Raw genomic sequence first — 15,166 nt, forward strand, 5'->3', positions numbered from 1 at the left:
TTTAGTGATAACGCACAGAGCCTTGGACTAGGCAGCTATTAACTTCAATTATTCAGCAATTTGCGCCCAATTTCCCCCAAAGTAATTGTAAACAGTTACACAAAAAATAACAAATTAAGCACATAAGTGTATGATGCAAGCATTTGTATAATACATCAATTAATATGGTAACTATAGCATTATGGAGTAAGTATCTGCAACTAGTATATTATTATACAGTGTATGTATGCAACAACATTTTATACAGTGCACATATGCTACGACATGTCAACCAATACATTGTAGTGATACAACATCATTGTTTGTAATGTAACATAGCATATACGGAGGCCAGTAACTATCAATAATACCCAGTGAGAATGTACAAATGGTGTAGAATAACTTGTGCGTACAAGCCAAGTAATAACAAACAGTTAAGATTAACTATGAGATGAGTAATGTGTGTTATCGTTGCTATACAATTACATAACACTCAGTCACTGAGTGTTCATACACAACAGTCATTCATCATGCCAGAACAACAGTCACAACAAGGACAACATTTACTGTGCAAGCAATTGGTCACAGCAATATTGATTGCACTAAATATCAGTCCCAATCAAATGAAACCTTCATACACAACAGACTAGCAAAAACATCGGTCACACCAGGCACGATAATCATACAAAGAAATGCTACATTGGTACACTTTAGCCACAAAAACATTCTCAACAGACAACTTCTGTAACACCAACCCCACAAATTGTGAACACACAGCAACAACACAGGCCGTAACAAGCACAGCATGTGTACACAACAATTATCAGCCACAACAAACTCAACATTCATACGTAACCAACGCGACATTCATACACAATAAACACTGGTCACCAAAATATCAGTCGCAACAAACTCAACATCCATACACAACCGACATTCATATGCCACAAACATTGAACATTCATACACAACTGAAATTCGTACACAACAAACACTGACCACGACAAATATCGATCACTCAGTCGCAACAAACTCAACATTCATACACAACGGACATTCAAACGCAGCAAACATTGATCGCAACAAACTGAACATTTGTTCACAACAGACATTCATACGCAGCAAACATTGATTGCAGCAAACATTGATCGCAACAAATGCAACATTCATGCACAACAGACATTCATACACAACAAATACTAATCACAACAAATATCGGTTGCAACAAACTCAACATTCGTACACAATGGACATTCATACGCAGCAAACATTGATTGCAGCAAACATTGATCGCAACAAATGCAACATTCATGCACAACAGACATTCATACACAACAAACACTAATTACAACAAATATCGGTCGCAACAAACTCAACATTCATACACAACAGACATTCATACGCAGCAAACATTGATGGCAACAAACTAAACACTTGATCACAATAGATATTCATACGCAGCAAACATTGAGCACAACAAACTGAACATTTATACACAACAGACATTTATACATAACGGACATTCATACACAACAAACACTGATCGCAACAAATATCGGTCGCAAAAATGATTGGTTGCTGCCAATATCAGTCACAGCAACTCAACATTTATACACAACATCCATACGCAGCAAACATTGATTGCAATAAAAGTAACATTCATTCACAATAGACATTTATACACAGCAAACATTGATTGCAACAAAAGTAACATTCATACACAACAGATATGCATACACAATGAGCAACAGATATCAGTCGCAACAAATATTGGTCGCAATAAACTCAACATTCGTACACAACAGACATTCATACACAGCAAATATTAATCGCAACAAACTGAACATTCGTTCACAACAGACATTCATACACAGCAAACATTGAGCGCAACAAACCGAACATTTATACACAATGGACATTTATACACAACAGCCATTCATACACAACAAACACTGATCGCAACAAATATTGGTTGCAAAAAATATCGGTCGCCGCAAAGCAAACTCAAAATTCATACACAACATCCATACGCAGTGAACATTGATTGCAACAAACTGAACATTCATTCACAATAGACATTGATACGCAGCAAACATTGGTCGCAACAAACGCAACATTCATACACAACAGATATTCATACACAACAAACACTGATCGCAACAAATATCGATCGCAGCAAATATTGGTTGCAACAAACTCAACATTCATACATGGCAGATATTCATATGCAGCAAACATCGATCGCAACAAACTGAACATTGTTCACAACAAAAATTCATACGCAGCAAATATTGTGCGCAACAAACTGAACATGCATACACAACAGACATTCATATGCAGCCACATTGAGCACGATAAATGCAATATCCATACACAACAGATGTTCATATGCAGCAAACTTTGATTGCAACAAACACAACATTCACACACCACAGACATTCTTATGTAACAATCATTGCACGCAACAAGTATCGGTTACAACAAACGCAGTATTGACGGGAACAATAAACACACATGTGGATCTCACTCCTTGAAAGCGGTAAGGGCTTCCAAATGTGCAATCCAGGTTAAACTTGGGAGGCAGTTGTAGTGCGAGTGTTGCACAATGAGAAATTATAGAATAAATTTTGTAATGGACTGCCTGTACAACGAACATGTGTGTATACTTTGGGTGACAAGCAACTATGATTATGATAAATTGGCATCATGGCAGTGACAATTATACATGTACCATGGTATGTGATCCAATGGGTAGGGAACAATGTTGACTGTAGATATGCATATTAATTGTTAGCTATTTTAATGCTCCACGTAAGATGGAGCATTCATGTATATAATTTAATCCTCTAAAGGTAGACTGATGAAAACAGGTGAAGACCGATTTCGCCTTCCAGGCCAGAGCTGGAATAGTGAGTTTCGTCTGTGTCATACTGGAGATAGCACTAAGGAGAATCAGTGTTATATTTAAGTTCTCTGAACGATGGATACAAGTGCAGCTATGGAGCTATATGCAAGAAGGGAAGAGTGCTAAAGAAAGTCAACGCTGGGTTGGAATAGTGATAACAGTAATGAGTCAGTCCTTTACTGCTAAGTTTCAAGTTCCATAGTTCCTGCAGTAATGCTAACATCTTAGTTTGATAAGCTGCATAAATAGCATTTCAATTGCTAGTTAAATGTATGTGTGCACTTTCATTTTTGCAAATGTGTTACAAGTAGTCCACAGATATGGGTCCTCATTTCACCTTGCATGGGACCTTGTGCCTGGGAAATCCTATAACTATGCCCCTGCTGGACTGCATCAGATAAATGAGAACCAATACTTGTAACTTAAAGCAAAGTACATAGTCATTGTACATCACTTCTGATGACTATACTTTTCATGGCTCTGCTACAACTCTGTGGCTACTTTACAAGTTACCACACTGACAATAAAAAAAACTTTTATTTTTGTTTGTCCAGATTTTCAATGGTTTAAAACTGTGTAAACAATTCCATTTAAGTGAAAGACAGGGATTGTTCTGTGAAATGTGCCTATATTTCCTATTTTGGTCAACTTTAAAAAGCAACAGCTGTTAAGCTATAAAAATTATCATATGAATATAGCATATGGCTTCTGTAAGTGGTTTTAGAAATTGTATATCACTTTTCAAGTTAATATTCCCTTTTCTGTATGGAGAACACAGTCCACTTCTTGCACAGAGAATACATCACTACTGAAACATTTTACTAAAGTGTGTTGTTGAAATAATGTCAAGTAGATATCAGAGAGCATTTAGATAGTTACTTAATTACAACTGTGCATTATAATCATAGATGATTTCTGCACAGTATGTACAACAAAATAATAACAATAATATCATTATATAACCAAGTAATAAGAATAATACAAACGTGACGTCATAAATAATTGATTCACAGACAAAACTACAAGGTATAGAACAGAACACTAACCGGTATTAGATGAAGCGATATCCGAACATTAAATAAAACGACAGGTTTGTTTCTGCAACTAAAGCATTAATACAATACAATACAACTCTTCATTACCAAGTTAGGTTTTCTATATAGCGCTATCCATAGTAACACCTCTTCAGTACCTCAAACGCAGTACGCGTTAGTTACAACACATTCCACTCGTATAACCGGTTTGAGTGTACGGCAACCAGTTTATATGCACTAGGTGCAACAGTAAACATTGAACTTGTATAACCGGTTTGAGAACTGTTCGGAACCGGTTTTAGCTTATAGCAACCAGTTCATAGCTATGCGCTGCGCGTTTAACTTGGCGTTAGATACTACTTTGAACTTTTTCAAGATAAACTCAGCAGATTAGGATGAACCGCCGTTGGCTAGAGTATCATACTGGTACCGTCATACTACATAGAAAGCTAGTGTTTGGGATAGACTAGCTGCTCGACCAGAAGGACGGCTACTGCTGAGCGGCATTGAAAGGGTGAAACAACTGAGCCCAAGATTTACAACTAAACTGGCTAGAAGTGTTGTAAGTTTCTGTAATTTAAGTAGGGGTAGGACTGAAAGGTAGCACCAGGCTGATAGAGGCGTAGCGGGAATCGAGGCCCAGGTCCGAGCATAACTAAAAAGATCGAGATACTCTAATAGAACAGTCACGCTAATGTAGCAGTCAGGCAAATCAGAGTATTCAGTAGTAGCTATTCTATTAAACTGCTGAAATCCGTCTCGCATTCAATTTCAGAGCGTCTAAAGTTTAAAATTTTCTTGGGTGTTATGTATTTAGTAGAAATAAAATGTTGTGATATCATAATGAGCCTTATCCGAAATTACGTCACAGATGTAAAATAGCCGCTGTAGTGTGGGGACGTTTTTGTAAAATTTGTATGGGCGACTATGTATTTTTGAATGGCGATATCTCAGCTAAGACGGAAGATATCAAGCTGTAACCAGCAGATATGTTATAATATGGATGCACAGCAGGTATGCACCACTTTGTACCCTGTACAATGCTGTGGGGAGGCCAGACATGGTATTTGTTATTTAATTAAGTATGCGTTGATGGTTTATAGTGGTGGGCACAATTCAACCCCAAAGTAAACTGAGATTTTAAGGTTTCTATAGAGTGCTAACCACTTTTCTCATCTGTAGTAAAAGATGCTTTAGAATGAGTAACTTTAACTTGAGGTATATGTCCAACTTAGATATTTTAATTTACAAGGAGGAGTTTGTCATGTTATAGTTAGTTATCATAATATAAGTTTGTATCGTGACATAAACCTTGGTGATATATGATATGGAGTTTTTCTATGTGTGACTGGATTTTGGAAAATCACCTTGTGGGTGCATTGTTGATTCAGAGAAAAAATGTATTTTAATAATTTAATCCATTGTTACTCACCAGCCTTGACAACTACACGTATGGATTTTTCAACAAAGATGGAGCAATTCATAACATTTAAGAACACCTGGTGGCCAAAATAACTCTTGTAGAGTTTCCCACCATTTTAGATAGATTTTTCACCAGTTTTGCTATATCATGAGTCCTCAAAAAGGGGCTGAGTGTCGGGGTGGCAGGGTGGGTAAGAGACAGACTACAAAATGGATGAGGATGGTAATTGAAGGCACCAGACCACAAAACAGCCCATCAGAGGCAGGAATAGACTGAAATCTCACAAAACAAACATACATCACACATTCAGCTTTACTGATCATCTGTCCAGAGTGTATACATAAACCCCCAAAAGCACTTCCCTGCTGTTCACAAACCTGTACAGACATCTGGCATGGTTATACAGGCTGCCAGAAAACAGTCTACCACAAGCAGACCTGACAAGTTGAAGAGGAGTTTGATATGGAAATTGTTAGCCTGATAGTGCAGCAACTTCATGCTGGTGTTTTCTCATTTTTGGCTCTTGCACCCATATGGTTGATTTGCTATATTATCTAGTCACATATTGTGGCAGCACTAATGTCAAGTGCATCAAGATACGCTAATAGAGTAGTTGAAAGTTACCTCAATAATGTAGGCTCTATTTAGCTTTTGTTTATCACCACACATCATAAGGTGAAGGGTTTTGACTGTCATTTGCAGTATTGTTGTGCCACATCAATTAGTTCTTAGATTGATCTCTTTTGAATGTCTGCCTGCTAAGTGCATGTGTCCCTTCATGTTAATGGTCATTGTGTTCGATTTTTCACACAGTTCTCATGACCGGCGAAAATACTGTAATGGCAACTGTACTATAATTTAAGCAAAATAAGTGTTATTTCTTTCCCAGCTACTCTCTGATAGTGTGAAGCAATAAATTGTACTGACCACATATTGGTGATTGTTCTATTAGGAATAAGTACATTGCGTGAACTTTGTGATTGTCATGTTCACACTGCTGTGGAAAAGGTATCTCTGATGTCCACTCTATTACAATGTTTAAACTTCCTCATCAGTAACTGGTTTTCCAACCTACTGCCACATAATCTAAAATCATCATTCATTTTGGCCACTGCATACATTCCATGAATTGCAGTAGTCTCCTTTTAAAATTGTATTATGCTTTATCTGATCCATTCTGCCACTTTGGACAATGTACGTACATAAGTTAGTCCACTGAGATTTTTCAGTATGGTCTGGGTTTCTGCATTTGTTGTGCATAACCACAAACATGCTGTCAAATTAACCTTGTATGGCTGCCCTTAGTTTAGTGTCACCGAACTTGAAGTCATAGCACATAATGTGTTCGTACTGTATTGACATTACTATAATATTTTATGTGTTATTAAACATCAAATTTCCACAAATATACAGTGCATGTATCAAAAGCGAAAGGTTACAATGCTATTGACAGTGGTGGGAGGGGGTACAGGGCACATGCCACTTTCCTTTCACACACACATACACCATTGACCATTAAAGTGAAGCCATCCACTGGACGATGCCTCACACTATTGCTAGTGAACCAAACCATGGCTACCTCTTCCTCCCTTGTGGACATGTCATTTAATACTTGTCTGGCAATACCCTGTCTACTTTGAAATTTATGGTGACAAGTTCCAGTGCAGAAAGAGTAGTGTTCTGCACCTTCTGGCACACATCTCTCTACATGTTCCTGTCTTTGGCAAGGCAGTACTGAATCTCTTGAATCAGGTCCTGCCTCGCCTTGTCTCTCCAATGGACCTTAGCTCCATGCACAGGCTGAGGCTGTGGAAACCACTCAACTGACAGTCTCTGTCCCTCCCCACAGACAGACACACACACACTAATTCTGTACACAAGATTTTGTAGTCTTGTCAAATACTCTAATAAAACAGTCACCATATGCAACACTATTACAATCCTCCATTGAGTATGAAAACTTGCATCAGTAGCACCATCCCAAGGGCACATTTATTATACAGTACAATAGTACTGCATAGTAAAGATGATGACAGGGTGGGCGCAGCTGGTGATAAAACATCACCCAAAAACTTGCCTTGATTTTTCTTCATAAAGACATGACAGTATTGGTTGGATAAAGTCAAGCACACTTCTCTTGTTTGTTTCATCATATCCGGACTGGTAGCATTCTTTCCTTCGTGACTTTCTTTGTGTTTCTTCACATGATATGTCAAGCAAACCACATAATATAGCTATACATGTAATACCATGTAAACATAGTTAGTGAATGAACCTTGTGTTAAGCTAGATAACTTGATAAACTTCTAAGTGAGTACATGCAGTTTAGCTATATGTGGTGCGTTATACTTTTAACTAATCAGCAAAAATTTGCTGACTACTTGCATATACACATATACATTGTTCCTACTCTACAGTGTAGTTCTAATTTTTCTTATACTTGTACTTATGTAGCCTGCAAGAATTTATTTTTTTGCAAAATAGTTATTTTAGCGTTAAACCTGTGACTATCACTATTCACTGTGCTGGTCATGCACTGTTGTACATGCCCCATTTGTAGATTGCCCCATTTATAGATTTCCCCGTTGGTAGTTGTACTTGGTTATATGTGCTCCGGGCCTAGTAATAATAATAATAATAATAATAATGATTGATGTTTCCAACGCATTTAATTCTTTGAACCGTATTGCCATGCTTCTCAATGTTTGTAATCTTTGGCCTCGTTGTGCTCGTTTTGTGTTTAACACTTATCGTGGCTGGTCTGTGTTGGTTTTGCGTGGACAACAGAAGTTTCTCTTCAGTAAGGAAGGAGTTACCCAAGGTGATCCCTTATCTATGCTTGTAGATGCTGTGGGAATCCTTCCTTTGATTCAATCTGTGCAGTCTCCCCAGAGGTGGACTCAGGTATGGTATGCGAATGATGCCTCGGCTGGTGGTTTGTTGGAGGAGTTACGAGATTGGTTTAAGTTATTATGTTCCAGGGGCCCTGAGTTTGGTTATACCCCTCAGCCATCTAAATGTTGTGTAGTGGTTGCAGTTCCCTCTTTGTCTCTTGCTAATGAAGCTTTTGGTGGACTTGGCGTTAGAGTGGCCACTGGCCACAGATTTTTGGGTGGATTTCTTGGCAGGACCGTTGAAATCCAGGACTATGTTCTCCAGAAGGTTCGTCATTGGTGTGCTCACATTAGAGTCCTGGCTGCTGTATCTGTTTCTCAACCTCAGGCTTCTTTTATCGCTTTGACACGATCTCTACAATCTGAATGGATGTTTCTTATGAGAGTAATTCCTAACTGTAGTCCTATTTTGGCTGAGCTTGAACACTGTCTCTTTTCCTGTTTTTTTACCAGAATTATTTGGAGTTGAAGTATCTGTTGCTGAAAGGCAGTTATTTACTCTGCCAGTCCATATGGGTGGACTTGGTCTTTCTAATCCGGTAGGTGTTTCCAATCATTATTTCGAGTCATCTGTAAGTTCATCCGCTCTTCTTCGTGAGTCTATACTGGGTGCTGTCACTTTTGAATTAGGGGCTTATTTTGATTCAGTTCAGTCCTCAAAGTCTATGTTTGGTAAATTAAAGTCAGACTATTTTTCTGGAGTTTTTAACAGTCTGATTGGGAACTTAGCTGCAGCACAACAGCATGCTATCTTGAGGGCTAGAGAATGTGCCTCTTCTCGGTTGTCAGTTCTTCCTTTACGGAGTCATCATTTTGATTTGTCTGCACAGGAATTTAGGGATGCACTTGCTTTGCGTTATAGAAAGCCATTGTTAAATTTACCACCAGTTTATGATGGTTGTGGCTCTCTTTTTAGTGTGGAACATGCCGTGTGGGTGGCTTGGTTTGTCAGAGACATAATGAGGTACGTGATGCAATTTGTGATCTAGCTTCATTGGCTTGGAGACAGGTTCAAAAGGAGCCTGTGGTTTGCGTGGATGATCCATCTTCTGATACCCTGATTGCTGATGTAAGAATTCATGGTGTTTGGCAGTCTCAAGTTGATGCTTTGTTTGATGTTCGGGTTGTTGACACAGATGCTCCTTCATATCAATCTCATTCACCTCAGGCTGTCCTTCGTACTGCTGAAGTTGAGAAAAGGAGGAAGTATGGTGCTGCTTGTCTGGCGCGTCGTGCCAGTTTCACGCCTCTGTGCTTTTCTGTAGATGGTTTATTTGGCTCAGAGGCTGATTATTTTTTTACGCAGGCTTGCAGACTCTCTATCAGTTAAATGGGAAAAGAATCACAGTGTTGTGATGGGATATGTGAGGGCACGATTATCATTTGCAATTATTCGAGCAGCCTTATTATGTGTGCGTGGATCACGAACGAAATGGAGATCACTAAGTTTGGCAGATGGAGCGGCTATTGATGAGACATCTTATTGACAGTTGTGACAGATATATTCCTTTTTGTTTAATTGTCATATTTACTGTTGTTTCATTGTGTGTATGCTTTAATGTGTTTTATTTAACCAATAATAATAGTAATAATAATAATAAATCAACAGTTAACATCATACAGTACAATAGTACTGTATAGTAGGGACCACAAAGGAGTAGGTGTGGCCCACAAAATAACATCACTCAAAAACCAGCCTCAATTTTCCCTGACAATGATGAGGCAGTATTGGTTAGGCAAAACCAAATCCAAACAATGGATACTTCACTAATTTCAGATGATAATTGATATAGCTGGGGCAAGCGGCACCATTTCAGATGCATTCACCAGTCATAATAATTATTTGCAGAAAAAGTAAACAAACAAGTACACAAAAAATTGGAATTTGCAACTAGAGTAGGGACCATAGCACATTGACAAAAAGTACTGAAACAAGCTGAAGTAGTGTACGATATTAAATCACAGTTAAAACAATAAGAAGTGTTATATCCCTACTATGCATTTCTGTTATGGTATCTTGGAGCGCAGTAGGGATATAACACTTCTTATTGTTTTATTGTGATTTAATATCGTGCACTACTCCAGTTTGTTTCAGTACTTTTTATCAATGTGCTATGGTCCCTACTCTAGTTTAAAATTCCAAAATTTTTTTGTGTACTTGTCTTATTTATAACATTTGTAAGTATATAAAATTCTACATCATTGTGATAATTCTGATCTTACTTGGCAGCCTAAAGCTAAATTGAATGCATTTTGAGCAGGTAGGTAAAAACAGTGGACCCTGGGACCAAGGACCTGGGACCTGGGGGAATCCAACTCTTCTTGGACTTTTATACACTTCACAACATTCTATACTTGTACTAGGTACCTCTGCAAGTAGTTTTGCAAGGCCAATCTACTTTTTTCCCCGTCACGGCATCTCACACAATGTTTACACCAATTAGAAATTATAAGCACCTCTGAAAAAGTTTCTGAAGCTGACTGCATTAATTATAGGTCATTCACCTGCTGCACAATGAGTATGCTAGTCTATTATGTCACCTAGCTGCTGAAGTTTAGAAACATTGTACAAACAAACTGATATTCCGGGGAAATAGCTAGCAATTACTAGCTAAGTCGAGCTAAGCAAGTTTCAGCAGCTCTTCATACATCATGATGCATTTGCACAATATTAATGTTCCTAAACTACTCTAGTAGCTGGATGGAATAATAGACTAGTATGTTTATTGTGCAGCAGGCAGTGGCCTATATATGCAGTCAGCTTCAGATACTTTTTCAGAGGCGCTTATAATTTCTAATTGGTGTAAACGTCGTGTGAGACGCCATGATGGGGAAATAAGTGGATTGGCCATACAAGACTACTTGAAGAGGTACCTAGTACAAGTATATACCCACACTTAATAATTTTAAAAATTTTCTCAACAGTAGCTGGTCTACTTTATTGTATGATTATTAATTAGTTAATTATTTTGTATATAAGTTTTTGCTATGTAATTGCAAATTTGTTAAATTCTTTTTGTACAGATCAGGCTTTACAGGCTCCTTGAGCCTTCTTCACCTGTAACACAAATACTAAATACTAATACCAAGAGTAATACTAGTGTAGAATATTGTGAAGTGTATAAAATTCCAAGAAGAGTTGGATTCCCTTGGGTCCCCTGGCCCCGGGTCCTTGGTCCCTGGGTCCACTGTTTTTACCTAACCGTTTTGAGCATATAGAATTTTAAATTGAATACACATATAAAGTGCTTCCAAGAAATGTTATTATTAAGTCACAACTTCCTTAATTAGAGCACTAATAAAAATTAAGTCCTATTAAACCATTCATCAAAAGGAAAAAGAACAGGTTTGTATAAGGTCCTAGTGCTCATTGGCTGAAGTTAAACTCCAGCTGTTGGCATTAAAACCCAAAAGCATTTAAAAACTATTTGCATTGGCCTCGCATTGATAGCAGTAATTACCACCATGAGTCGATATACCGTATGACAACAAATATTGGCGAAACTAATATTTGGCGATTTGCTATAAAATTGCAGTTGGCAAAATTTTAATTTGACGAAATGCTCTCACTGAAAAATAGGCGAATGGCATAAGTACGATGCTGTACTGACTCGCTTTAAAGAATATTCTGGTCCTGTTTCCATAGACACCTACTGTACTCGAATACCTGTGCTCCGATTTCTTTCATGGTCACACTTACTTTCAGGATTATTTGCTATCTGTAGGCATACTCGTCCATTTATCAATGGCTGCGCACGAACTCATGCCTGCAAGCTTACGTGGAGCCACGCCCACTAATCGAGTGCGAGTTCTAGTCTAGTCAGTAAGCCACACCCATTTCGGCATGCGTGGAACTACCAGTTTCAGCAGCATCCACGAAGGTTTGTCGAAAACCTACTTCAACAACTGCTTGACCCAATGTTTGAAAATAATATTGACGAAATTTAAATTTGGCGGTTGAGTGACGAATCGCCAATTCGCCAAATTTAGTTCACCGCCAAATTTAATTGATATACGGTATACCCTACGCTATAAAGTCATGTATGTTCTTCTGACATAACTGCAAGGCCAGTCAAATTGTCTATACATTTACTGTAACTTTTACCTGTACATGTAGTCTCAATATCACTCCAGCTTCCATTACTGAGGCAGATCCTGTTTTCACTACCAGTTAGCTCATAACCAGTGTTACATGTAAAATTACAAATGTCTTCATAGGAAGGAACTCCATCATCTCCCAGTGAACAATTAATGGTTCCATTATTAGGATCAGTAAGTGTTGGACAGGAGACTATAAATTTATATATGCATTATTAATATGGCTTTATAGCCACCTACACAAAGCTCACCTCTTCTACAGTTAGTCTTAGCACCTCTCCAGCTCCCATTACTCTGACAATTCCTAGGGTTAGTACCAGTTAGATCATAACCAGTGTTACATGTGAAACTACAAGTGTCTTCATAGGAAGGAACTTCATCATCTCCCAGTGAACAAGTGATTGTCCCATTATTAGGATTAGTTAGTGATGGGCAAGACACTACAGGGTGATTAATATTATCACATGATTAATGCTATACTGAACTAATCTACACTTCTGTAAATTGAGCCACATTCTTTGTATACTAAAACTATAAAGCTGATGCGTATAAGTAATGGTAATATTCTGCTATACAATAACTAATACCACATTCAAACATTATATGACTATTATAAAGGACAGAGATGAAGCTTAATTTGCAGTAACATTTACATGTTTCATAAACAGTGCTGCTGGTAATTTTAATATCAGTTCAGAAACTGTGTAGTCAGTTTACATGCACAGTCTACATCACTGCAGCAGTGATATGTATTGTAACTTAGCAAGTGCACATAATACATTTGACATAATTATGTGAGCATAAACAAAATGAAAGTTACCTCTACTACACATGGTCTCATTGCCACTCCAACTTCCATCACTCTGACAGGTCCTAGTGACACTACCGGTTAGCTCATAACCAGTGTTACATGTGAAACTACAAGTGTCTTCATAGGAAGGAACTCTGTTATTTCCCAGTGAACAAGTGATCATTCCATTATTAGGATCAGTAAGTGATGAACAAGTAACTAAAAGCATAAAAGTGACATATTAATCATTATAGATTAAGTGCCTTATAAAACTTTTATGGTTTCCATAAATATTTTACGTGATCATATGCAATTTTTTTGGGTCACTTTGAGAATTATTGCAGTAGTGTTCACAGTAGTTTTATATGCATTAGAATTCTATGTCAAAAAGTGACAGTGTGTTAGTTTCATCCTATCATCAATGGTGTGTAGTATACAATAAAACATATATAGCTCTGCTAAACGACAATATGTTAGTCCTGTATAGTAGGGATCATGCAAAACTAGGCTTTTCCAGCCAAAAATATTACCCTAAAACCAGCCTCAATTTCCAACTTGGCAGTATTGGTTAGGCACAGCCAACCCCAAAATGTCTTCACACCAACCCCAAACCCTTTTGAAAAGTTTCTCTTTTAAAAAAATTCTATATAACAGAATTTTATTCTGACTAACTGATGCCTTCAGCCAAACATAACTCAACAATGGATATAGCTACAGGCTTGATTTCTTCACTGTTCGACATTGCTTCGTTCCGAAAAGTAATTTTTGCTCACTGCAGTATGTACAATACATGCATCATGGACTTGCCTTTGTCCTCCTTTGTGTTCCAGTTCCTTTCGCTGACAATTCCAGCAAGGTGTTGATTCGTGATAGTGTGATGTGGCTTCCCTGTGGCTGTGTTGCCTGTTTTTTTCTGTGGCAACTGGATTGATTGCAGAGATGCTTCTCGTACTGTTCTTCAATTATAATGCTGTGTAATGGACTGAAATAGGTGGAAGCGAAGAATAATGGCCACCGTTCAAATCGCAAGTAGTTGGGGCTTGTGAATTGACCCTATTTTTCATGGTGACTGGATTGATTACTTATAGCGCTGTATAACAAGGTGAACATAGCTGATAGCAAAGCATAATTTCTACTTCACTTTTGAGTCAGTAACTGTACCTGGGGCAAGCATTCAGATGAAAACATTAGCCATCCTTTCTTTTGATGTGGTATGGATGGGTTCAACTAGTCATATGTAATAATGTTACAAAAAAATAAACAAACAAATTTAAGGAAAAATTAGAAATTTTAAGGAATCATAGAAATAAAAAGTAAGGAAACAAGGGAGGTCGCCTACACTTGCAGATATACTAGTGGACATTTAATCCCTAATTCAGTCATTGGTATAGGTTGAAGTAGAGATTAACATTGTCCAGGCAAAAACCACAGAATAGTGACATTATATTCATAGAAATCGTACTGCTTTCAAGAACAAATACTTTTAAGCAAAAACCACAGAATAGTGACATTATATTCATAGAACAAAAAGAGTGTATTACTACAATGTTATATCACACAGTACGATAGTATCATATGGTGCGATAGTACTGTATAGTAGGGACCCACAAAGGTTTGGCGTGGCACCCAAAATGCTTTCAACAAGTTGCTATAGAATTTTAAAAATATATATTAATGGAATTTTCTAGTGACTGAGTAACTGACTGATGCCTTTGAACAAGCACAACTCAATAACAGCTAAGCTATGGGCTTGATTTTTTTTCACTGTTCAACGGCGCTTCAGCTGGACACGTGCCTTTTGGCATACCGCAGTACGTACAATGCATTCTTCATGGACTTACCAGTGTCCTCCTTTGTGTCTCATTCATCTTTGCTGACAGTGAAATGTGTCAATTTGGCAGTAGCGTGTGATGGCTTCCCTTCGTAATGGAAATCATCTGTATTTTTCATAGTAGCTACTTTGATTGCAGAGGTGCTATTCGAACAGTTCTTGAATTGTAATGGAAACTTCACTTTTCATACAATAATTTATAACTGGGGCAC

General features: G+C 37.8%; 1 protein-coding gene across 1 annotated transcript in view; it reads right to left on the reverse strand.

Annotated features, from left to right (window-relative positions):
- The window catches only part of LOC136240332 (P-selectin-like), a 62,781-nt gene that overhangs the window by 8,916 nt on the left and 38,699 nt on the right, over positions 1 to 15,166 (reverse strand). The window contains exons 7-9 of the mRNA XM_066031282.1: positions 13,154 to 13,342; positions 12,585 to 12,773; positions 12,341 to 12,526 (exon numbers count right to left, since the gene is read on the reverse strand). Coding sequence (XP_065887354.1) covers positions 12,341 to 12,526; positions 12,585 to 12,773; positions 13,154 to 13,342 — 564 coding nt within the window. The remainder of the gene's footprint in view (positions 1 to 12,340; positions 12,527 to 12,584; positions 12,774 to 13,153; positions 13,343 to 15,166) is intronic.

The sequence above is a fragment of the Dysidea avara genome, chromosome 12 (assembly GCF_963678975.1).
Source record: "Dysidea avara chromosome 12, odDysAvar1.4, whole genome shotgun sequence".
Taxonomy (NCBI): domain Eukaryota; kingdom Metazoa; phylum Porifera; class Demospongiae; order Dictyoceratida; family Dysideidae; genus Dysidea; species Dysidea avara.